We start from the raw sequence: 24,907 nt of genomic DNA, 5'->3' as shown, positions 1-24,907 counted from the left end.
AGTAATTTAACAAGTAATAAAAACCACAGATAGGTAAAAACTAACAAGCTTTTGCAGTGGACACAGTTCCTTTTTCCATGGAGTCAGGTGTATGCAGACACCAATCAAGCCCAGCCAGCCAGCCTTCCGGGGGGAGTGTCCCATGGCTCCTGGGGAATAGGACAGACAGCTTCAGGGCCCCGGGGATGGGGAGCAGCCTGGAGGAGGACACTTACTCCAGGGAAGGGGCAGATCCCAATTCACCTGCACCACCCAGGAGAGGGGAGGAATTATGCACCTTTGTTAAACCCCATACTGGGATAATCAGCTCCAAGGAGCTTGAAACTTTAAGTTTCTTTCTAAACGAAATCTCTGCACTCCCATGGTTACACAGTTTCTTAAAATCCTTTCTGTGAGTTTTAAATGCTTTGAAAATGATTTCCCAGAGCCATGTCCCCTGGTGATGAAAATAAAGTTCTGCGTCTGCTCAGCTGTTACAACCCCCTGTGTTTGAACAGTGAGTGTAATTATAATGGTCACTTTAACCCTCTGTCACCCACTCCCAACCAAACCTCACGTCTCGGTGTTACTGATCCTTTGATGGGTTTCTGTCAGTTTTAAAGAGATATACAGTTGTGTGTATTTGTATTCAATTTTAATATTTTTGGTGATTAAAAAACCCAGCTAGATAGAGGAGATCCTGTTTTGGATGAGGAATTTCAGCGCATCAAGACAGAAGTCAACCAGAAACGGGTTGTTCACAATCTAGAAGAAGTAGGTAACTTTCCTTTATTTGGGAGCTAATTATCAGCAGCCCTTTATATTTTTATTTTTAAAACACTAAACAATTTTATAGAAATGCTTTTACCAAGAGATATTTACTAAGTTTTAATTTACATTTACATTTTAATTTATATTTTTGGAGTGTTTTTTTACTATATATTTGCAAGTGAAACATCAAAAATCATAATTAATGTTTCCCTTGAAATCAACAGCATTAAATTCTTTGGCTCCTGGAAGCCCCTCTACTTTCTCCTTCCTAGTCTCCTTTTTTTGTTTCCCTTTGCTCTCCAAGCCTCTGTCTGCAGAGGGTCCTGGGCCTCTGTTCCTTGCCCCCTGCCCTTGGTGGGAAGGATACACGACAGGAGGCCAGAAGCCAGAGTCCTGGTCCCAGCTCTCTCACAGATTTGGGACCTGGGAAAAGCCCTCTTAGCCTCTGTGCCTCAGTCTCCTCAAACATAAAATGGGGACAGTGGCCCCCTCAGCTGAGCGTCCTCTGTCATGTGATAGTGTCTAAAACCCCAATTTTTAATCGTGACAATGAGAAAATTTGAGAGAGTGAGAGAGAGCACAAGAATGGGGAGGGGGCAGAGGGAGAAGCAGATTCCTCACTGAGCGGGGAGCCCAATGTGGGGCTCGATCCCAGGACCCTGGGATCATGACCTGAGCTGAAGGCAGACACTTAACTGACTGAGCCACCCAGGCGCCCCTACACTGTCAATTTCTTAAAACCCAAATCTCAAATCCCACTTTTAGCCCCCAACCCAAGAAGTATTCCCTATACTGCTATGTACTCTAAAAGTGTGGAATAAACACTCATTCCATGGCAGGACAAATCATCACTTGATTTAGGATCAAACTCAAAAACATTTTTATTAAATGCTCCTACCTGGAGTTAAAATTTAAATCTAAGATGTGCCTATGTCCTATTTTCACAGAAAATCAAGGAATTCCATCCTAATTTTGATCCACTCATTAATAATACCTGGGTCAACAGGTTCAGGGCACAAAAGCGCTTTCAACAAGCCGCTCGCAAGGTAAGTCCCAGCACCAAACAGAAATTTTAATTTGTTTAGTCCTCAGCACAAGAAAATCGAACAATGAGGTTTTTTTTATAAACAGTTTTATTGAGATATAATTCATTTACCATAAAATTCACTATTGTAAAGTATATAGTTTGGTGGTTTTTAATGTATTTACAGAGTTCTGCAACCATCACTGCGATCTAACTTTAGAACATTTAAAAAAATTTTATTGAAGTGTAGTTAGCATACAATGTTATAGGAGTTTCAGGCGTAAGACATAGCGATTCCATGATTAATTTTAGAACATTTTTTATCACTGCAAAGAGAAACCTGGTTCCCATTAACGGCCTCTCTCCATACCCCAGTCCCTGGCAACCACTGATTGGCTTTCTGTCTCTATGGATTCACCCTTTCTGGACATTTCATAAACATGGTATCATAGGGCACATGGCCTTTTGTAACTGGCTCTTTCACTCTTTCACTCAGCTAGCTTTCAAGGTTCATCCATGTACTGTACCAGTACTTCATTTCCTTTCATGGATGGATACTATCCCATCATCCCATTGTGTAGATATGCCATATTGTATCTATTCATCAGCTGGAACATTTGTGTTGTTCTCGCTTTTCGGCCATTATGCATAATAATGTTATGAACATTCGTGTACACGTTTGTGGACATGTGTTTTCAATTCTCTTGGGTATATACCTAAGACTAGAATTGCTGGGTCCTGTGGTAACTCTAGAACAATTGGATTTTGATCAGTTACTTCTAGAGAGAACAATTGAGAATTCCTGTGGGATCTTATCTCATCCAGGCATCTGGCTTTCCATTCAAGACGTGTCATCTCACTCCTGTGGCTTTTTCACCCTCACATTGGCTTTCCACCCAGCTCCTTAGAGCCTCCAATGGCTTCCTATGATCAGGATAAAAAATAAAGGGTGTCAAGTGACTCCCTGTTCTAACGGCAGCCATACCTCTCTAGCTTAGTGCCACCTTCCCCCCCACTCCCCAGCTCCATCTTCTGTATTGTCCCAGTCCTCATCTCCCAAACACACCAACCCATTCCCTACTGCAAACCTCCTCACCCTTCAACTGAGAAGACATTCCATTTCCCCTCCCTCTGTGCATACTTGTCCTTTGGGCCAACGCAAGCCTATTTTTTCTTCAAGAACTAGCCCAAGCATTAGCACTGAGCCATCTCCGTGGTGCCTCTTGCATCTTATGCTGCCTGTAGGTCTCTCGTCCCAGCCACTGGAGTGTGGCCGCCTCGCGGAGGAGAGCCATACCTCAAGCAGGGCAGAGCAGTGGCTGAGACCTGGACTCTGGAGCCAGGCTGCCTGCCCCTAATTTTTTTTTTTTTTTAAATGGGTGTGTGAGCAGTGGGGAGGAACAGAGGGAGAGAAAGAAGCAGACTCCCCGCTGAGCAGGGAGCCCGATGTGGGGCTTGATCCCAGGACGCTGGGATCATGATCCGAGCCCAAGGCAGACGTTTCACCGATTGAGCCACCCAGGCAACCCTGCCCTTAATTCTTTTTTTTAAAGGTTTTATTTATTTATTTGAGACAGAGAGAATGAGAGAGAGAGAGAGCACATGAGAGGGGGGAGGGTCAGAGGGAGAAGCAGGCTCCCTGCCGAGCAAGGAGCCCGATGCGGGACTCGATCCCGGGACTCCAGGATCATGACCTGAGCCGAAGGCAGTCGCTTAACCAACTGAGCCACCCAGGCGCCCTTCTGCCCCTAATTCTTGATGCCACTTATGAGCTTTCTGATCTTGGACAAGTTATATAACCTCTGTTAGTTTCCTCCTCCGTAACTGAAGATCACATTAAGACCTGTCTCAGAGTTGTTGTGAAGATTAACTGGGCGAATATGTATAAGGGACTCGAGAAGTTTATGTTGCAGGTTATCCATCGAGCAGTGTTTTCAGTCTGGACGGGGGACAGTCCAGGGGGAGAGAGGCAGAACTCGCTGATCGGTGACCTGTGACCAACCTCCAGGGCCCTGGGGGACCCTGTCCCTGCTGAGGCTCTGTCTGGGTGGGCTGCTATGTTCAGAACAGAGGTGGCCACAAGATGCTCAGCGTGGGGAAGAAAGTGGTGGAAAGAGGCAGCGCGAAGCTGTGCTCCGAGGGAGGAGGGCACAGCTATTGACAATGGGCCAACAGCAGCGAGACTGGCCACTTTTTTCCCCACAAGTGGGACCACCTGGCCTTTCTGGGCTGAGCCCTCCAGTGTGAAAAAAACATTGTCAGCTGCTATGTGCTTTGCACTGAGCGATGGCTCAGTCTTTCCCTCACTCCCAGCAAGACTGTCAGATCAAGGTGCAGATGCATCCCCAGCCTGATGACTTCCTGTCATCTCCCCAGCTCAGCCACAGCCCCGTCACCGCCCGCCCCACCCCGCCTGGACCAGTGCAACTCTCCCTGCCCTCCCTGCTTCCAGGCCCCCATGGCAGCCAGAGTGGTATTCCCAAAGCTGGAAGGCAATGATACCCCTCCCCTGGTAAGCCCCTCCAAAGGCTTCCCATTGCAATTGGATGAAATGCACAACTTTTTTCACTCTGGACTTCTCTCTGTCCCTTAAACATGTCTCATCTGTTCCTGAAGCGGGATCTTCATCGTTGCTAGTTCCTCTACTCTGAATTCTCTTCCCCAGATCATTCTCTCCTCATCGTTCCAGTTTTAGATCAAACCTCACCTCCTCAGTGAGGTCTTCTATCATTACCCTTGCAACGGTGGCCAGATCACCCCCTTTCCCAGCCTCCCCACCCCCGTCATGCCCTCGTGCATTTACTCTCTTTTATTTTCTTCATGATATTTATCTTGTTGATTCATTTAAATGTTTATTGTAACCACCCCCCCAACACACACACGCACACACACACACTTAGAATGTCGGTTCGGTGCCTGCAGGACAGAACAGGCCACAGCATTGGCACTTCATACTATTTATTTGTTAAATGAGAGTCCATTACGGGATGGAAAGGGGTATTCATCGTGGACGAAATGGTCCCTTCGGCCACAGCTTTGAGCACAGGTTCCAGGCCCGTCCAGTAGCACGCGCTCCGAACGCAAAGCACAGTGGTATACAGCTAACATTGCCCATAATCCACAGCCCGAGTCCTACAGAACCATCTGTTTATTTGGTCCCTCCACTCTGAAAATAACACAGCGGGAGCATTGCTATTCAGATACACTGAAAAGAAGCAATGTGGAACTAGTCATTTTTTCCACTCTGGAAATAGAAAAACAGGGCTCATAAATTGGGTGGAACAAGGCCAGATGACAACTTGGTCTTTTTTTGTATTCAGGCAAGTCAACATGGCCAAGACCTTGAAGTCCCCGTGGCCTCCATCTAGGGCAGCGGGCCATGGTCCCTGTGCATTCTGACTTAGAGCGGGGACCTCAGCCCTTAGCCGTGGTTGGGGAAAGGGAATCAAGTTGAATGCCAAAATGAGCATGTACCAATGAATACTTGGAAATCATCCCTTCTAATTCCAGGTCATGGTTCATCGAAGGTTAATCAGTATGCTGACTGCTATTCATAACATGGACAAGGAGACCATAAGCAGAAAGCCGAGCCAAGGAAGACAGTCAGTAATAACAGGTAGAGCACATCTGCCAAGTGCAGCAAAGTTTCGACCCTAAGTCCTCTGAGCATGACTTTCCTGTATAAGGAGGTTAGCTGTGTAGAGGTAAAATATTTTCGTAAATCACACCCATTAGGTTTTTTGTTTGTTTGTTTGTTGTTATGGCCACTGTAACAAATCACCACAAACTTAAAGGCTTTAAACAACACAAATGTGTTTTCTCACATTGCCGGAGGTCAGAAGTCTAAAAACAAAGGTGTCAACAGGGCTGGCTTCTTCTGGAGGTCCCAGCGGAGAAGTCTGTTCCGGGCCTTTCCAGCTTCTAGAGGTCCCTTCCTCACATCACTCTGCCCCCTGCTTGAGTTGTCACATCGCTGCCTCTAACTTTGGCCCTCCTGCCTCCTCCTCACATGGATCCTGTGAAAACATTGCACCCACCTGGACTACGCAGGACACTCTCCCCATCTCCAGATCCTTAATTTAATCATACCAGCAAAGTCCCTTTCTTTGGTCATGGAAGGTGACAGAATCACAGCTATCAGGGACAGAATGTGGGCATCTTTGGGGGGGCACCATCAGGAGGCCTACCCAGACCATAAATCAGACCTCCAGGCCAGGTTTGGCTGAAATGCCTGCCCAACTGATAGTTAGCCAGCCCTGCTGACCCAGCCAAGTTGTGACAGCTGTGGAGTTTGGCCGTGGTTTGACCCCTTGTTTTGTGCCCTCGGTTCTCTCTGGTCACCAGAGAGACTAGGATGGTCAACATTCATACTTATTGACTCACTGGCTACATCTTGTGTTGTCACAATCTAGCATTTGCACATAAAGCTTTTTTTTTTTTTTTTTTAAGTAGACTACCTGCCCAGCATGGAGCCCAACACAGGGCTTGAACTCACGACCCTGAGATCAAGAGTTGGCCACTCAACGGACTGAGCCACCCAGGCGCCCCGCACATAAAGCTTTTTATCTCATATGATCTTTGCTACTTAAAGGAATTCCAGTCCTCGGATGCCTGGGTTGACTGGGCTGTTGGAGGCACACCTCAGTGGCTTTTGGGCTCCCATCACCCATCTTCTCTGCCCCACGGCTCATATGTAGACCCACAGGCAGGTCCCAATCCTTCCAAACCCTGCCTGCCCTCCCTAGCCTGAGCCCCAAGCCTGGCTCTTCATTCTTCCTCTCCTTCAAAATCTAGTTGGGTGGTTTTGTTTTGTTTTGTTTTGTTTTTCAAAACATTTTATTGCATTTTAATCCTTTTTTTCCTTCTTTTTGGCCTGATCCAGTGCTGTTTACTGAGTCCATCATCAGAGGCAAGGAAAGACTTGCCATTCATCCCAAAAAGGGGTGGGCTGGGCTTCACCAAAGGAGGGTGTACCAAAGGGGTACCAAAGGGGTACCAAAGGGGTGGCCTGGCGGACAGCAGGCTTGGAGTCCCGCAGAGGACAAGCAGCCTGTGCAGCCCTTCTCTGTGGACACACCCAACAGCCGCTGGGCATGGCGTCCAGCAGGACCCTGTCCCTCCTCACAGATCGTGCCCCCAAACTATGGCTGGGGCACAAGACCCACAAGGCCCCGAGGGAAGAAGGAGCTCTGGTGTCCCAGGCTCAGGCCCTGAGTACCTGCTCCTTGTCTTCCTCCCCTTCAAGATCCAGATGGGTATTTTGTTTTTCATAACCTTTTTATCTGCTCTTTAATTATGCTTTTTAAAAAATCCCTCCTATGTTATTCTTATGTCCGGTATTGATGTTTCTAATGAAGAAACGCTTGTTTAAAATATTGTAAAATTTATCTGTGAATTATGTATGGACCCCTGTAAAATGTCTTCATGTGCTTTTTTTTTAATGTAATCTTTTTCTTTACAGACAAGGACCAAGAATATTCATTAGAGATCCTTTCATCTTAATGAATTGTAGGTTTTTTGGAAGTAAAAAATAAATCTTTAAAAACTGGAGAAGGGGTGGGATAAAGAACAAAAGAAAACTAGAAATGGGACCGGATGCATACACACATATATATTCCTTCCAAGATGGCGTGTGGCAAGTGCCCACTGATTGGTGTATGGCAAATATGAAACTAAAGATGGTGGTTTCACATAAAAATACTCCAGGAACTCCCCAAAAGTGCTCCTTTTTTCCCACAGACAAGAATGCCTCCATATTCCTCCTGGCTCGGATCAGTCAAGACGATTATTCCAGCCAGTTCTCTGTATCGCCCAAGGAAGTGCTGCCCTTCGCCTTCCCGTCCTACAGTCCTCCTCAGAGCTCCAACGAGTTGGTGGGTGATGTCAGGCTGTGGGGTGGGGACTGGGCACAATCAGATGGTTGTTAGGTGGAATCCGTGGCAAGACCTACCTCAGTCTCTGTTCCTTTGCTTCCTCCTGAGAGGCTCTCTGGACACCTGTGCCCGGGGACTTGTGATCAATGGGAAACCAGAAATCATCTACTGCCACCTACCTGGCACCTGATTCACCTGTGCCGAGCTCCCTGGTAACCTGGCCTGGGTGCTTTCCAGCCTGGGACCCAACAAGAGCCCCTCCTGACAGCCCAGGAACAGGGCCTGAGAGCAAAGGGGCAGATGGAGAATCCGAGAGGGCCTGGCCTAGGGAGGTGGGCTCTGCTCAGCTGGGCCCTTCTGCTTTATGGGCAAATGGAGAGGCCAGAGAAGGGTGGCCCCAGGATCTAATACTCTAACCCATGAGACTCACAGTTCTCTCTCTCTGGCAAGGGGTATGACAGTTCATTTTCTTGCCTTCTGGGCACAGTGATGCATTAAAATAAAAATAAGGGGCACCTGGGTGGCTCAGTCGGTTCAGCGTCTGACTCCTGATTTTGGTTTGGGTCGTGATCTCAGGTTTGTAAGATCGAGCTCCATGTTGGGCTACACGCTGGGCGTGGAGCCTGCTTAGTATTCTTCTCTCCCTCTCTCTCTGCCCTTTCCCCCTCCCCCAGCTCACACTCACTTCTCTCTCTTTCTCTATAAAAATAATAGCTAACTCTTCCCATGAGTTAGGCAGTGCCTGAAGTGTTTCACTTGTATGAGTGCATTTACTCTTCAACAAATCTATGTGATAGGCTTATCATCTTATAGATGAGGAAGGAACTGAGACACAAGGTCACATGGCTGGTAATAAAAGGTTGCCTAAGCTCATGTAGTTAGCAATAAAAAGCATGTTTAAATTGATGTTGAAAGCGCACATGCAAATTAATTTTTTAGTTTCAAAGAATAAACTTGCCGTGCACATCCTACATTATATGTTACACATTGCAAGTTAATCTACTCAAGAATCACAGGACCAACTTTAGAAACTCCATGTGTTTTCTGCATTAGATCATCAAATGACTTAAGAGATCAGACTATGTTGTTCCTAGGGAATAATAAATCTGTGATTTTCAAGCATTGATAAACACAATGGGGTGGAGGGGCACCTGGGTAGCTCAGTCGGTTAAGCGTCCCGACTCTTGGTTTTGGCTCAGGTCATGATCTCAGGGTCATGAGATTGAGCACCGCATGGGGTTTGGTGCTCATCAGGGAGTCTGCTTCTTTCCCTCTCCCTCTCCCTCTGCCACTCCTCCTCTCCCCCGCCCAGCCACCGCTCACATGCTCTCTCTCTAAAATAAATAAATCTTTAAAAAAAAGATTCTCTCCCTCTGCCCGTCCCCTCCCCCACTCACAAGCACACTCTCTCCCCTCTCTCTAAATGATAATAATACTAGTAACTACTAATGGGTCGAAAAGGATGATAGTGATGAATAGATCACTGTGCTGTGCAGCCCATCTCTTTATTTTTAAGTAGTTCCCATCTTACACATTCATCTGGTGCCTTACTTAGTTCTACAAAGACTTCTCTGCTGCTCGGGATTGATGAAAGACAGAATGCCCAGCACTCCTGTCTCTAAAGAATTTTGTAATTCATTCCATAGGTAGTTTATTTCATCAATTCTTTTTGTATTTAGCAACTTCAAAATCGGTACATGTCATATAAGCAATGGTGTATTAAGAATGCAGCATATTAATTTAATGAGGGTGTCTTAGATTAGGCAAAATACAGTATTTATTGAGGGTCCATAGTATGTCAGGCGCTGTTCCAGGTTATCTGGGTGACTGAAGCAGATGGCATGTGGGAAAGCAGTGCTTTGGGGATGAGCCCCTGTGGAAGGGAGGCAGCGGGAGCTGGAGTGGACAGGGAGAAGGAGAACAGCCATCCTGGCCAAAGGCCTCAGTTGGACTCCTGAGGAGCCCTGAAGCTGGGATGGGGTGAGAGCACCCAGCATTTCTATCTTTGTTTCAACCGTGGGTGGAGGCACGCTGCCCTAGGAGGGGCACATGACCTGGAGTGAGGCAGCTCCTGAAGAGGGCTGACCCCTGAGAGCTGTTTCTGTCAACAGGACTCCTCGAGGTAGGGAGACTGAATCCTTTCAGCCCACAGGGGATTCTGGGCGGCACATGGCAGCACCCACAACTGTAGAAAATAAAAAAGGATCCCATACACTATGAGACAAGGAGGAGAGGTTGGCCAGGGCCTCCATGCCCCACACATCGGGTAGAACTGAGGTCACGGGAAGGTTACGGAATGTGTGACAGCAGAAGCACAGCGACTTCTGCTCAGCGTTGATCGTGTGTCACTGTTTTTGAATTTCCACATTTTAGGCTCCTGATGGCCTTGGACTGGTTCCAATTAAACCTTCAGAAATTCAAATCAAGCAGAGTTTTTCCTTCTTCAGTCTGCAGGTCAGACCCATCATACGGTGTTCATTAATGGGTTTCTCGTGAAGTGAACAAAATATTTTTGAACTTGAATTGTACCATTTTATTAATTTTGTTCTGTTGAACATTATACATCATAGCATACTGTGTATATTTTTCTGCTGTTATTTTATGGTACGTGCGAGGTATAACATACGTGGTTTCTGGAGACCAGGACCTTTACTCTGTGGATATACGATATAGTATGCATACACGAAGCTACCTGAACTACATATATTAGAAACTTTAAGAGAAAACACAAGATGAAGTAAGCAAAAGTTAGTTGGCCTTCCTTGACGTATATAGCCACTCCTGGTTTTGAAAATATAAATATTTCAAATCCACAAACCAGTGTTCAGTGTATTTCTACAGGTAGGCCCCGTGGTAGAGGACAGTAATTGCAGATGCCCAACATGTGTACAGGGACCCAGGGCAGGGACCCGGAGCAGGTCTGGGACTTTTACCATCAGGCAACTCAAAAGTATGGTTTTTGAGAATTAGATCCCATTAATTGGTGACGGCTGTTTAAGAACATTCAATCGGTTGTCTTCTTTGACCTCAGGTTCCTCAACTGTACAAAATTAAAGGATATCAGCCATTCTGTGTCCAGAAGTCGTCAACAAGCTACAAACCTCAAAAGCTTGCTCGAGCTCTGAAGCAAGGGGCTGAGGTAGCACATCCCCGCCTTTAAGAACTGCTCTCGCGTTTCCCCTCCTTTTCCTGGCATCAGGGCTAACACACCTCTTGGTCCCTTCCTAGGATGAAGCCACCATCATAACTCTGCCAAAGCAGGACGCCACACCTCAGCTCCCTGGCAAGACCTCAGTCTTGGGCATGAAACCACCTGAGGCCTTAGCCGTGTCTCCAAATTATGACCCGCTTTATATTTTTGTAAGTGACAACTGGCAGAAGTCTCATGTTCAATGTGCCTCTATTTTAAGACTTACTTTATGAAAAAACAGAAGCATTAGTTAGGAATATTTTTCCGTCTTTGGAGTTACAAGCATTATATGCTTGGAAGTGCTTACCAGCATTTATCATTTGGAGAATATCAGCGCTTCTGTCTTTTTGACAATTCTGGCATTTATTTATGTTTATGACAATAGCTTTATGGTCCTTTCTAATTTCATATAATTATATATATGATATATATGTGTGTGTATATATATATACATACATATATGTGTGTATATACATCTGAAGCTATCTGAACTACATATATTCAAAACTTTAATGTATATTAATTTAATTATAATTTTATACAATATATAATATTGTATATTTATGTTTATATAATACATAATAATTATATTAATTTTAATTTGTGTGGAGAAAGAGAGAGAATGTGTTAAAAAAAAAAGAAGAAAAAAAAAACAAAAAGAAAATACAACAGAAAGAGAAAGTAAAGCAGCCCAAACCTCATCAGTCAGAGCTTTATTGATTCCTTATTCCATCCTTGGGCAGCGCATCCCTTCCCTACTTATACCTCTGCCTCCCAGATTTCTCTGTTCCACTTTGTTCCTGTAGCCACACTTAATTAACTTCCCCGAAGCACATCCTAACCATGCCACTGTCCGGCTCCACATTCTTCACTGACTCCCCATTTTCTTCCAAATTAAGTCCAAGCGTATGTGAGGCCAACAACATAACCGCCCCCTTCTCTGCACCCCTGCATAAGTCTCTGCCAAACTTTGTGCACTTTCTTCCTTCCCCAGGCCTTCATTTATGCCAATCTGCCCTCGTGGGGTCCCCACTCCTACCCTTATATTTCCTGCTACCCAAGTCCTAGATGAATGAAACCCAGACAGGACATCTGATGAGGTTCTATGTAACAGTGGGATCATCAGTGAAATGCCACAGTAGTTGCCCAAGTTATGGTTGACATTTTTAAAGACAGACACACACATACACACAATTAAGAAGAACCTTAGATACTAGTTGAGAAAGGCTCCTTTTGAGAATCTCCAAATGAGAATCTGTATCTCTACCATGAGCAGAGATGCTGATGGTCACACCCAAGGTCTCTCGGCCAGTCAGTGGGAGAGCTACGACCTACGAGCTAGAGCTCGTAGCTGCCTGTTTCCTGGTTGTTTGCCTCAGGGACTCTTCCTCTGAATTGTGCTGCTTTCCTACTGAGATCTTTGGCGTTTGCTTTGACCATTATGGGGCATTTTCTCATAATTCTCCTTGGCTGAGAGGAGTGGTCCTTGGAGACTCAGAATCTTGGAGCTGGGATAACCTCACAGGATGTTTAATTCAGTGCTTTTCAAACTTCATTTAGTGCCAGAGCCCTCAAATCAGCTGAAACTTGACATAAAAAGTCAATATGTAAAATACCTAGAGTCTTACTTACTTGCTGGGATGGCAGTGGGTAGGGAGCTCTCCTGGGGAGGGTGTCCCTGCAAAACTGTGGGGTACCCCACAGCAAGGTTTGAAAAACACTCTTCAATCTCTTAACGCCCCCAGATTCACCATTACTATCCCCTCCCCATTCTAAAAGTGAGGAAACTGGTCTAGAGGAATTATAGGAATTTTCCAGAGTCACACTCAAACTCCTTGGAAAATATCAGTAGTTATTTATTAATTCATTAATTCCACAAACACTTAGAGCATGCCTTAGGTTAGGAACCTAAGGTTAGGGGCAGTTCATCAAGGGACACAACAATTCCAAATATTTATCCACCTAATAGTTTCAAAATACATGAAACAAAAACTAATTGAATGGCAAAGGAAAAAAAAAAACACCAGGCAAATCCACAATAATAGTTGGTGACTTCAACACCTCCCTCTCAATAATTGATAGAACAAATAAATAGAAAATCAGTAAGGATATAAAAGATTTAAATACCATTATCAATCAACTTGACCTAATTGTCATTGCTAGAACACTCTATCAAAAACAATAGAATGAAGATTCTCTTTAAGTATATATAGGTTTGTCAAGATAGGCCATATTTGGGGCCATAAAACAAGGCTCAATAAAATTGAAAATATTCAGATCAGATGAAGTATTTTTTCTGACTTTGAAGAAATTTAATCAGAAATGAATAGCATAAAGATATCTAGAAAATACCCCCCCCCCGCCAAATTTGGAAGCTGAATTAAATACTTTAAAACAGCCTATAGTCCAAGGAAGAAATCAAAAGAAAAATTGGAAAGTGTTTTTAACTTAATGAAAATGAAAGCACAAAAAATTTTGTGGGAAATTTATAATGCTATACACCTACAGTAGAAAGTAAGGGTGGGACTTAATGTCCTCAGCTACCCCTTTGAACTCAAAAAAGAAGAGCAGATAAATCCAATTAAGCAGAGAAGAGAAATAATAAAGATTAGATTGAAAACCAATAAAATAAAAAAAAGAAAAACAATAGAGAAAAACTGTTTTTTTGAGAAACATCAATAAAATGGATAAACCTGCTCTAATTGATTGGGGGGGGGAGGTAAAAGACATGAATTACCTATATCAGTATTGAGAGAGGTACCATCACTACAGATTCTACAGATATCAAAAAGATAATAAGTGGGCACCTGAGTGGCTCAGTCAGTTAAGCGTCTGCCTTCAGCTCAGGTCATGATCCCATAGTGCTGGGATCGAGCCCCCCGTCAGGCTCCCTGCTCAGCAGGGAGTCTGCTTCTCCCTCTCCCTCTGCTGCTTCCCCTGGCTCATGCTGTCTCTCTCTCTCTCTCTCCCTTAAATAAATAAATAAATAAATTTTTTAAAAAAGATAATAAGTTAATATTATGAAAAACTTTATGCCAGTAAGTTCAACAAGTTAAATGGACAAATTCCTTAACAGGCACAAACTTTAAATCTTATTCAAGAAGAGATAGATAACTCCACTAGCTCCATATCTATTTAAAAAATTGAATTTGTGGTTAAAAAATTTCCCACAAAGAAAACTCCAGCTGCAGATGCCTTCACTGCGGAATTCTGTAATTCATTTAAGGAAGAAATAATAACAAATCCACAAAAACTCTTCCAGAAGATGGAAGACATTACTTCCCAACTCATTCTAGAAGTCAGTATTACTCTGATGCCAAAGCCAGATGGAGACATTACAGGAAAAGAAAAGGATAGACCAGTATCCTTCATGATTTATGAGCATAGAGATAGATAGATAGATAGATAGATAGATAGATAGATAGATAGATAGATATAGATAGATAGATAGGTAGATATTAACAAATTATATTCATCATACAAAAATAATGTATCATGAGGATATAGGAACTTATGCCAGGAACACAAGATTAGTTTAACATTCAAAATTCAGTGTACTTTACCACATTAACAGACTTAAAAGAAAAAACATATGATCATCTCAATAGGTGCAGAGAAGTAATCTGTCATTCCTGATAAATGCTCTCAGCAATTGAGATACAGAAGGGAAATTTCTTGACCTGATAAAGAGCATCTATTAAAAACCTGGAGCTGTGCTCACTTCAGCAGCACATATACTAAAAGTGGAATGATACAGAGATGATTGCATGGCTCCAGCACAAGGATGACACACAAATTTGTGAACCATTCCATATTTTATTTTTTTTAAAGATTTTATTTATTTATTTGCCAGAGAGATAGAAAAAAGAGAGAGGGAGAGAGAATGTGTGTGCACAAGCAGGGGGAGGGGCAAAGGGAGAAGCAGGCTCCCCGCTGAGCAGGGAACCTGATGCAGGACTCAATCATGACCTGAGCCGAAGGCAGCTGTTTAACCGACTGAGCCGCCCAGGCATCCCACATTCCATATTTTTAGTTCACAATAAATGTATTTAACATCAAACAAGCAAACAAACCTGGAGCTAACATCATACTGAATGGTAATCGATTGAATGCTTTCCCCCTAAAATCAGGAATAAGGCAAAGATGTCTGCCCTTACTAATTCTTTTAAAATTGTAACTATAGACAGTGTAACAAGGCAAGAAAAAGAAATAAAAGGCATCCAGATTTGAAAAGAAGAAACAAAACTATCTTTATTCACAAACAAAATTATTGTCTATATAGAAAAGGAGGAATTTGGAAACCCTAAGAAAAGAAAAGAAAAAGAAAAAAGGAAAGAAATACATGTCACAACTGGTGAAGCATTATAGCAAAGTCTTGGAATGATATTCGTGCATTCAGCCTGGAGGAGGAAAGGTAAAGCGCTCTGGGAGAGAAATATAGAGGGGAAGGGTAGACTCCACACACTAACAGTGCAGTTGAGAGGATGGAAATATTCAAGGATTTTTTTTTTTTTAACATTGTGAAGTATAGCTTATTGAAGACAATATAAATCCTTGACACATTCAAGGATTTTATAAAGGTACATCATCCAAGCAAAAAAAGAAAGGCCATTATAAACTCTTGGGGGAGGGGAATCAACTAAAAATCAATACTAACTAAACCAAACTAAAATTTGATGTGATTTTTAAGAGTTAATCGCAGGGGGGCCTGGGGTGGCTCTATTGGTCAAGTGTCCAACTCTTGATTTCGGCTTAGGTCATAATCTCAGGGTTGTGAGATCGAGCCCCGCACTGTGCTCCATGCTGGGCATGGAGCCTGCCTAAGATGCTCTCTCTCCCTCTCCCTCTGCCCCTCTAAACAAACAAACAAACAAACAAAAAAGAGTTAATGGCAAATAAAAGAAAAAATAGAATCCATTTAGCCTTGCTACTAAAACTCTTCTCTATCAGTGACCCGATATTGAACCTTTACAGAAAACTAATCTGAGCCTCTACTTGGCCTGAGAAAGACATATATTTACACAGTTAAGATAAAATAAAAGCTCTTTACTAGTTTCCAACTTTCAAAGACAACTTGTGAACAAAGCATGAGGTCTTGGTTGTGGTTCCAGAATGCAAATGTTAACAATCTCCATAACATAAAAGCAAAACTGTGGAAGAGAGGAGGAAAGGTACAAGAAAGCCTAGGAATGGTCATGTTTTCATTTCACAGGAGTGGGGAGTTGAAATACACACCTAAAGATGATGAAATAAGAAATAGGGGTAGTAGTGCATAGTGCATCATTTCAAGTCACAAAGATAACTCACAGCAGAACTAAAAATAACAATGTGATTTTCAAAATTGGAAGGAGGAAGTTTGGAAGGAGCATTTGTGTACATGAGCAAAATCCTTATCTTGCATAGGAATGAGTCAATGGATACTGTCTGTCTGAGGTTGACAATAGAGAATTGGAAGAATAAGCATAACGTCTAGAGTAGTGACCATCAGAGACACAAAACTCAGAAATAATGGAAAGAAACAGCCTCTGGGATATGGGCCTGGGGACAAGAAGTGTCTTCAGGAGTCCCATTGCTTTTCATCATATCCTTCCAGCCTGAGTGAGTCGCTACCACATGCATGCATTAGTTTGAGGAAAATTAAAATCATTATGGAATGACCACTCAGACCACGTACTCTGGTAGCCATGGCTACCCAGGGGAATCTGAAGTATGACAACTACTAAAGACAGTGATATTGACATTTCCAAAAATATTTCATTCAGTATGCTTGGCCCAAGGCAGATCGAGAGAGTTGGCCACACAGCAACTTCACACACCCTCAGTATAGGGGATACTCCTGAAGGCCACGCAACTAACTTCCCCTCTCCGGTGTTGTGCATCTTGCCCCCATCACCACCAGACTTGGGTGCAGCCAGCCTCTCCCCCATCACACCGTCTCTTAGTCTCAGGGAGACTCAGCCCAGCTGGAGTCTAGGTCACTCCTCCCCCGTTCCCTCTGGAGTCCCTTCCCAGGCACATTCCTGATTGGCCTTTCATCACTTGGGGGAGTGGGGGACTCCTGGCAGTGGGAGTCAACAGGTATCAGATTGTTACACTCCAGTCACTCCCCTTACCCAGGAAGTGGAGTTGTGCTCCTTTTTCACTTCTTCAGTCCTGCCAGTCTCCCCCACTTCCTGGCTGGGGGTGGCCAAAATTCTCGTTGCTCTACTTCTGGGCATCTCTGTGGTGTAATTATGCAGAGGACCTGGTCGCCCCAGGGAGGATGGGAGTGCTCACTCTGTCTTCTGTCCTTGGGTTCTCCTTCCATAATACACTGGAATGGGAAATGTCCCCTACATCCCCCGCCACCTCTCTCCTTGCCCTCCTTCCTCCTCACCCACCATCCTGTATGTTCTCAGACCTCCCCTGCTTTGTCCCCCTAGGGCCCCCACCTTTCACCTGGTTCCCTTCCCACCCTCCAGCCCCCATCTGAGCAAGGGGTCTTCCCTTGAGCTCCAGGGGGTAGAATGCAATGTTTACATTCTCTTCTGTCTCTGTCCCCACCTCCACGCAGTGCTTTGAGGAACCCGAAAAGAATCGGCTGCTGTCAAACATATATATGTGGATGTGTACCCTAACTCTTCCTCCAACTGCAAGTGCTCCCTGAGGGCTTTGCTTGTTTCTCCATTGCTGTGGGCGATGCAGACTTGGTCAGTGGGCATCCTCCTCTCCCTGCCCTCTGCCTTCCTTTGTATCCTCAAGTCCAGGCAAGGGCCCCCTCCCCATCTTGCTCCCTGGCTCTAGCCGCAGGTCAGCCTCTGCACCAACAGCGGACACTCTCACAGCGTTCTTGACGGGACCACACTTGATTCGGGGCTCTCCCACTCCCGGCATCTGGGTGCTGTAGTGCTCCTCCCCCCACATCGAGCTGCATTTTCTTCGTTGTGGGAGACATTTGTTTCTTGGCAGGGAGATGGGGTTTCTATAAGTCATGTGGAGTTTTGTTGTTTTGTAAAAAAAAAAAAATCATACGAATGAACAAAAAGAACAAAACTCCAACTTAGTGCTTCTTAAACATCTGATATGAAACAGCGGTGAGGGGCGGAAGCTCCGTTGTTGTGTGGGACAAGAGTGGGGTTTGCTGGACTAACCCCAGAAGGGACATTAAAAGGCTCTCTATTTTTGTGTTTTGATGTAGTAGCTCTGGGCCTCTATCAGTTCTGTTGGAAAGTTAGGAAAAAACAGTCTCCCTTAAAACCAGATACTGCATCCAAATGGACCTTCCTGAATTAAAAACATTACCAAAACAATATTAAATGTTGGCATTTCCTGTCTATCAAATGTCACCCTTTTCTTCATCTTGTCGGTAAAGTAGTTTTTAAGAAGCTATTTTTGTTTTCAAAACCAGGCGCTTATTTGCTTTTTAAAACTAGTTTGCTTATTTAATAGATTCCCCTAATCCATCAAATGTAGACATAAATACAGAACTTGAAGAGGTTTTAAGCCCTGCTTTCAGTGGTACTTCTATCCACGAGAACTTAGTAAATCCACATGGCGTGTACTGAAACTCTTAAACCAGAAGAGTGACCTTTTTTTTTTTTTTTTTAAGATTTTATTTATTTGACAGAGAGAGACACAGCAAGAGAGGGAACACAAGCGGGGGGAGCGGGAGAGGGAGAAGCAGGCTTCCCGCGGAGCAGGGAGCCCGATGCGGGGCTCGATCCCAGGACCCTGGGATCATGACCTGAGCCGAAGGCAGACGCTTAACAACTGAGCCACCCAGGCGCCCCCAGAAGAGTGACTTTTATGAATGACTGTGACTGCCAGTTTGAAGAACACTCTCTTCAGCGGCTTCTCTTTCCCAGACGAGCTGACGGGGACCCAGAGTGTTAGTGCTAGCCGGAGCCATGGGTGACATTGGCTGTCGCCCTCCTGGCCTGGCTTACAAACCAGTAAACAAAAGAGGATTTTTTTTTCCTTCTCTCTCTCTCTTCTGCAGAATCCCAACCCAGGACTATTTGCTGTGAAGCACCCTCTGACCTACGCAGAAACCCTGATAGATTACCATCTGTGCCCTCACCCCAAGTACAAGTTCATCAGGGAGTCCCACAGGGGGTCCAGCATTCCTCTCACCCAAAAGCAATTTCTCCATCACACGGTAATGGCAGCGCAGGTTCGCCGGCGGAGCTGGCACTGGGGCTGCGGGGAAGGGCAGGGGGACAAGGATGGAGGGGCACAGCTGGGGTTGAGGGAATCGTACCTTCTCATACCGCCGGCCTCGGCTCTGCCCTTGTCTTGTCCGTACCCCACCACGCAGGCTGCATGTGGCCCTTCTTTCAACCTTCTTACTCTCTTTTGCACTCGAAAGCTGTGCCTAATACTCCTTTTAGTCCCATTTCCACCATGGACAAAAATGATCACATGCCAGGCGAAACCCCATGATCTCACCTCCTCTTTGTTCGACTCCAACAAGTGTATATCAGAATGGACGAGGTGCACAGTACGGGAGAGGTTCCAGAGAATTCCTTCTCCCCTGAGATAACCGACCTGACCTGAATGGCCAGAGTCATTTCTTGGAGGTGGCCCTCAGGCCCTGAAAACTCACTAAGTCCCTAACGGATCATTATCTCTGCCCTGCTTCTGCCGACCACACCTCACACCACCTCCTCTTCCTGGGCTACCCACTTGCCTTTGTGATCTACATGTTCTTGTGCAGGGACCATGTCCCTGGGATCCCTCCCTCTCCTTCTTTCCCCATTTCTACCCATCACCGGATCCCCCAGTCTGCCCCACACAGCAGGCGAATCTTGACTTCACCCCATGGGCCACCACTGTGCAGTGGGCCCTCCCTGAAAGCCTTCCCTCGGCACAAATCGGGTCTCATTGTTTTCCAGTTTAAAAACCCTCAGTGGTTCCCGCGGCTCAAGGGAGAGGCTCCAAGCTCATCAGCTTGGCCCACAGGACCTTTGTGCCCTGCCTGCCTGTCCAGACTCACTTCCCACCAGTCCCTGTCTGGCCCCACACTCAGCCCAGCTGGTGTCCCCTGACAGCGCCCTCCCTCGCATGTCTGTGCATTTGCAGGCACTCGGCTCTGCCAGGAATGCCATCTGATGTGCGAACGCCGCTTTGAATGTCGCTTTAGCGTCACATTCACAAAACAGATTGTAAGGCCCGATCTGTCCTCCATCACAGGCCTAGTTTCTTGTGTGCCTGATGAATCAGGGGGAAGAAAATCTCTCCTTCGTCCCTACTTTAGTTCCCTATGGAATTGTTTGATGTCTTCTGCTAGAGAAGTTGTCTTTTAGCCTCAGAAAAATTCAGTCGAACTTAATGGAATTATACACTTTGGAGCTAAACTTTGAAGATTGCCAAAAAGCCAGTTGAATGAAATGGAAGTCCTTCCTAGACTTGACCTCACCAAACAGTTCCCTTACATGTGGGACCCCGTACCTGGCTTTCACTGCAGGACATTATTCCTGGGATAATGCACTGGAAGAAGTTCCAGCCCCTGACTCTCTCATCCCTGCCCGAAACCTCGAAGACAGAGACAACACAGAGGTATGCCATAGCTCATCTATTCGTCTCCCAGAGGTAGGTTTGCCCCACAGATTACAGAGGCTGTGACCCTCAAAGGTGACCGCCAATATTGTGTCAAATCCTACTTTTAGGATTTTAGGGAAGTTTGCTAGGTAGAGAAGTATGATGATGTATCACTGATTCACATATTTTGAATTGTCCTTTTTTTAATTTTTTATTTATTTGAGAGAGAGAGAGAGCACATGTGCGAGAGAACACATGAGTGGGGGGGAGGGGTAGCAGGAGAGGGAGAAGCAGACTCCCCACTGAGCAGGGAGCCTGATGTGGGGCTCGATCCCAGGACCCTGGGATCATGACCTGAGCCGAAGGCAGACGCTTAACCAACGGAGCCACCCAGGTGCCCCATATTTTGAATTATCTTGAGATATACTTCTTAAAAAAATTAGTATCACAAGTGGCTGATTGTCCATATTTCAATAAACGTGGACAACCAATCCATATAATTCAGCTGAAATATTCATGGTCAATTTTTAACATTCTTGAATTGCCAAAATTAGCCTTCTGCGCCCTTCATATACAACTCCAGTGGAGCTACTTCTCTCTGTGCGGCAGCCTAGCGTTGTCTGCAAGGCCCCACGGCTACCATCCTACACAGACGGAGCTCAGCTGCAGAAACAGAACAGGCAGATGAGCATATTGTTGGACCAAAGAAAGAAGAAATCTAGAGTAAACACATTTTTGCTAGTTTGCTCATTTAGCACCTCTTCAGAGCCCTAAGATCTCAAACAAGGAGTCTGATGCCTTTTCTTTAGGACTCTGGCTGGTCAGAAATCCACTCCTAAGCCTCAGAATTTGCTTCTTTAGTCAGTCTGTTGTCCTTACAAACATCGTTAAATAGGTTATTGGCGAGTGGATGTGACTCATTTCCAAAACAATGGCCATCAGCAGTCACCTTTCCTTCAAGTCCTTTGATCCAAAATGAGGCCCACCCCCAAGGAAACCTGAGCTCTGCCACTATGTGGGATCAGTAGGTGAGCTCTATACCATCCCCCCGCTTCTCCTGGGTCCTCTGAGGCAGGAACTCAAGCCCCTCCCTCCCCAGAGTGCCCCCCTGGCCTGCGGGAGCTGTGTGACATCAGCCACACTCCTCCGCCTCTTCTCCCAGTCCTCTTGTCCATTAAAACAAGGGGATGGACATTTTCACTTTAGTAGGAGTAAGAAAGCTCACTGGATGTGCCGTGACCCTGTCTACACTATCTACCCACCCTCCCCAGACATTTGAAGGGATCGCTGAAAGCCAGTTTGTGACTTTAGAACACTGAATTGTACTTCTTCCTTCGTTGCCAGAGGAAAAGCTCCTCCTGAATTAAGCAACATTCAGCCTCCCTTCCCTAGGCGTTGCCACAGGCCCTCCCTTTCGGGCTATTTCCTTAGCCCTCCCAGCTGCTGTCCTCTGCCTGGACATTTAACAGGAGACAAGCAAAAAGCACCCCAACCTGGGGTTTGGGACCTGGTAGGAGCTCCAAAAAAATACGAGTTCCTTTTCTGTGGGTTCATCCATGCTTCATCCCTCCTGGAGCCATCTAGAAGAAGCTCAGCCTCTTTGCTCTTCACTTGAGTGTATTTCTAAAATCTGAAAGCTCCAGAATCAGGGGAGACAGTGGAACTGTAGAGAGAATGAACATCTTGGGGGGCCTTGGAGACCGCCCCTGTTCCTCATGAACTGAGACACCGGCTCCGTGTCCTTGGGCGAGTTACTTATTACTGAAGCCTGTTGAACAATACCTTTCTGGTCTGCAAAGCAGGGACAGCGATGGCGTCCCCACCGGGCTGTTGTGAGGATCAGAGGGACATGATGATGTGAGGCGTCTCGCACCATCCTTAATAACTACCTGCCCTTCTGCCCCCCAACCCCCAGCCACTAAACCTTGGGGTGATTCTGCTGCCACCAGATGGCGATAGTCTGCCACCCGCCTGCCTTCGCTGGGGGGATGAGGGTGCTTCACTCCCCACCCCCCACCCCATCCCCCCCACCCCCGTACTTGGTAAACCAGGCGTAGCTGGCTGTGGGGTACAGTCCGGAGACTGAATAAACAAAATGACAAAAGGATAAATGGCGAAAAGTGGCCACCAGCTGTCAGCATGTAACATGCACAGGTCTCAAGAATTAAGGGGGGACAAGTCCTTTTTTTTTTTTTCCAAAGCAATGTCCTTGGAAAAATCTCCTGAGGCTGTTCTTTCAAAAAGCTGGCAGCATGCAGTTACCTTCGGCTTGAATTAACCATGAATTAAACATGAATTCTACATGAATTAAAGAAAACTCTCCAGCTGTGAGTTGTTACTTTCCACTTCTGTGCCTGAGTGCTCTGTTGGGCCAATTCGTTTCAAAATAAACCGTAATTGCATAACAGATGATAAAATCAAGAGAGGATTCTACATTTCCATATCATGGACTTCCAGGATGTAAGATTCTAGACCCTGTTTTTATTTTTAAAAGCAGTTACAAAATAATAATGGTAATTTTTCTTAAGTTCCTACAAATCCATTAATGATGGATACTTCCTCTTTGCAGTCATTTTGTTTGAATAAATTACCTATTACTTATGAGATGTTTCCTTTGCCCCTGAGAATTATGTGTTTGTTGTCAAACCATGCGATATAGCTATTTACTATTTATTTATTCCAAGTCATTTTTGTATTCCTGATAATCGAAACAGCTCACTTGGCTTCTTTGCTCTTTAATAAATTCAGTGAGAACTTGAGTCTCTCTAGGACTTCCCTAAAAATCTTGCAAATCAGCAGCGACAGAAGAAGAAATTATCTAATCCAGTAGCACCCCGACTTTCAGATTTTATAGACGGGCAAAATGTCCAGAAGAATTTATTTTATTTTATGTAAATTCAGTGAATTAACATATAGTGTTATCCAGAAGAATTTTGGGAACCTTTTTAGGACCTTCAGGGTTTTGCTTTGCCAAGAAAAGCATTAAAACAAAGGAAAGCAAAACAAAGTGCCCAACAACCATCTACCGTCTCCATCATTTCAATTTCAGAAGAACAAATTAACACACACACACGCAAAAGTAAGAGGAACATGGTCTCAGAATTTAAAACTTGGATAAGTTTGGTCTCGTGAAGAATGCTTGGTTGCTGCCTGGCTGTCTTCCCAGACCAGCCTGCTCTCTGGGGAGTGGTCCGGGCTCTCCACCTCTCAGTACCCCTGCTTGGCAGGAATCCCCCCTGACCACCACGCTCTGAAGTGGCAGTGGGCTTGTCAGGTAGGACCTGCGTGCTTTGTCAGGAAGTCAATAAATAGGACTAGTCCCAGAGTGGTGGCACCCAGGTCCCCTTTAGTGAGGAATGGTATTAAAACCAAAACCTGGGTGCTAGGAGGACACATTGCTACTGGGGGGATTATTTCTTGGCCTCCTCAGCAGACAAGCCAGACTCACACACACACACACATTTCAGAAATGATGAATTCACACCAATGCTTATAATTCCAGCCCACATCCATAAAGCTATTGCCTACTTGACCCCATTCCGTATTTGTATGTTCCTTCTGCCACTGTGAGTTCCCTGGCTCCTAACACATTTACTCATTACTCAGTTTCATAGAATGTCCAAAGTAGTTTCACAATTGCTTTACCTATAACCGTGTTAATAAACAAGCATGATAAATAGAGTTCAGGCTCATTTACAATGCCCCCCGTACCCACATCCCACCCAAACTATGACTAGATAGTCAAATACTGTATTTATAAGTTTCTTGGATTAGTGCTTTCTTTTCCTTTTTCTTTCTTTCCTTCCTCTCTCCCTTCCTTTCCTTCTTTCTTTTTCCTTCTATGATTATGGAATCCATGTGAAATAGTATTTGCTTCAATTTGCTTTCAATTTGGGGTTTTTACCTCTCCTCTGTTATTGATTTAATCTTTTTTTTTTTTTTTTGAATAGGTAGAACAATAACATGCTTTCTTTTTTTCAAGAATTTATTTATTTTTTTGAGAGAGAGCAAGCGAGAGAGATCCCGAGCTGGGGGGAGGGGCAGAGGGAAAAGGGACAAGCAGACTCACCACTGAGCAGGGAGCCAGACGTGGGACTCGATCCCAGGACCCTGGGATCATGACCTGAGCCGAAGGCCGGTGTTTAACCAACTCAGCCACCCAGGCGCCCCATCAAAGACATATGTGCACATGCCAAGGAGGCTTCAATTAACCCCCCTATTTTTCCACATCTGCCTCCTGCCTCACCCTCAGCTCACAATCTTTCTAGGATCTGGGGGGAGGTCGGTTTCCTTCCTGTGTGATCTACACTCTGTCACTGTGTACTCTTTTTCATGAGACAACACTCTTCCCAGCTTCCAAAATTTATTCCAGAAAACTGTTGAAAACTTTTATCCATGTCTGTTTTATCTCCTCTTCTTCCTTGTTGTGTGTTCAATTTTTATTCCTTTAAAAGGTTTATAAGTAGGGGCGCCTGGGTGGCTCAGTTGGTTTAGTGTCCGACTCTTGATTTTGACTCAAGTCATGATCTCAGGGTCATGAGATGGAGCTCT

General features: G+C 45.0%; 1 protein-coding gene and 1 non-coding gene across 2 annotated transcripts in view; both read left to right on the top strand.

The window, feature by feature from the left end:
• CFAP221 (cilia and flagella associated protein 221) overlaps positions 1 to 24,907 on the top strand; it is an 86,614-nt gene that overhangs the window by 55,830 nt on the left and 5,877 nt on the right. The window contains exons 12-20 of the mRNA XM_045868510.2: positions 664 to 753; positions 1,698 to 1,796; positions 5,285 to 5,390; positions 7,514 to 7,647; positions 10,021 to 10,101; positions 10,679 to 10,786; positions 10,876 to 11,007; positions 18,816 to 18,974; positions 20,283 to 20,374. Coding sequence (XP_045724466.2) covers positions 664 to 753; positions 1,698 to 1,796; positions 5,285 to 5,390; positions 7,514 to 7,647; positions 10,021 to 10,101; positions 10,679 to 10,786; positions 10,876 to 11,007; positions 18,816 to 18,974; positions 20,283 to 20,374 — 1,001 coding nt within the window. The remainder of the gene's footprint in view (positions 1 to 663; positions 754 to 1,697; positions 1,797 to 5,284; positions 5,391 to 7,513; positions 7,648 to 10,020; positions 10,102 to 10,678; positions 10,787 to 10,875; positions 11,008 to 18,815; positions 18,975 to 20,282; positions 20,375 to 24,907) is intronic.
• LOC123839998 (U6 spliceosomal RNA) lies at positions 14,551 to 14,656 on the top strand. Its single transcript, XR_006789832.1, has one exon. It is a non-coding gene; the product is annotated as a U6 spliceosomal RNA (small nuclear RNA).

This window comes from Mirounga angustirostris, unplaced genomic scaffold, assembly GCF_029215605.1.
Source record: "Mirounga angustirostris isolate CCGP_5_RB_7025 unplaced genomic scaffold, mMirAng1.0.hap1 SCAF_3, whole genome shotgun sequence".
Lineage (NCBI taxonomy): Eukaryota > Metazoa > Chordata > Mammalia > Carnivora > Phocidae > Mirounga > Mirounga angustirostris.
This window is presented reverse-complemented; position numbering and strand designations above follow the sequence as displayed.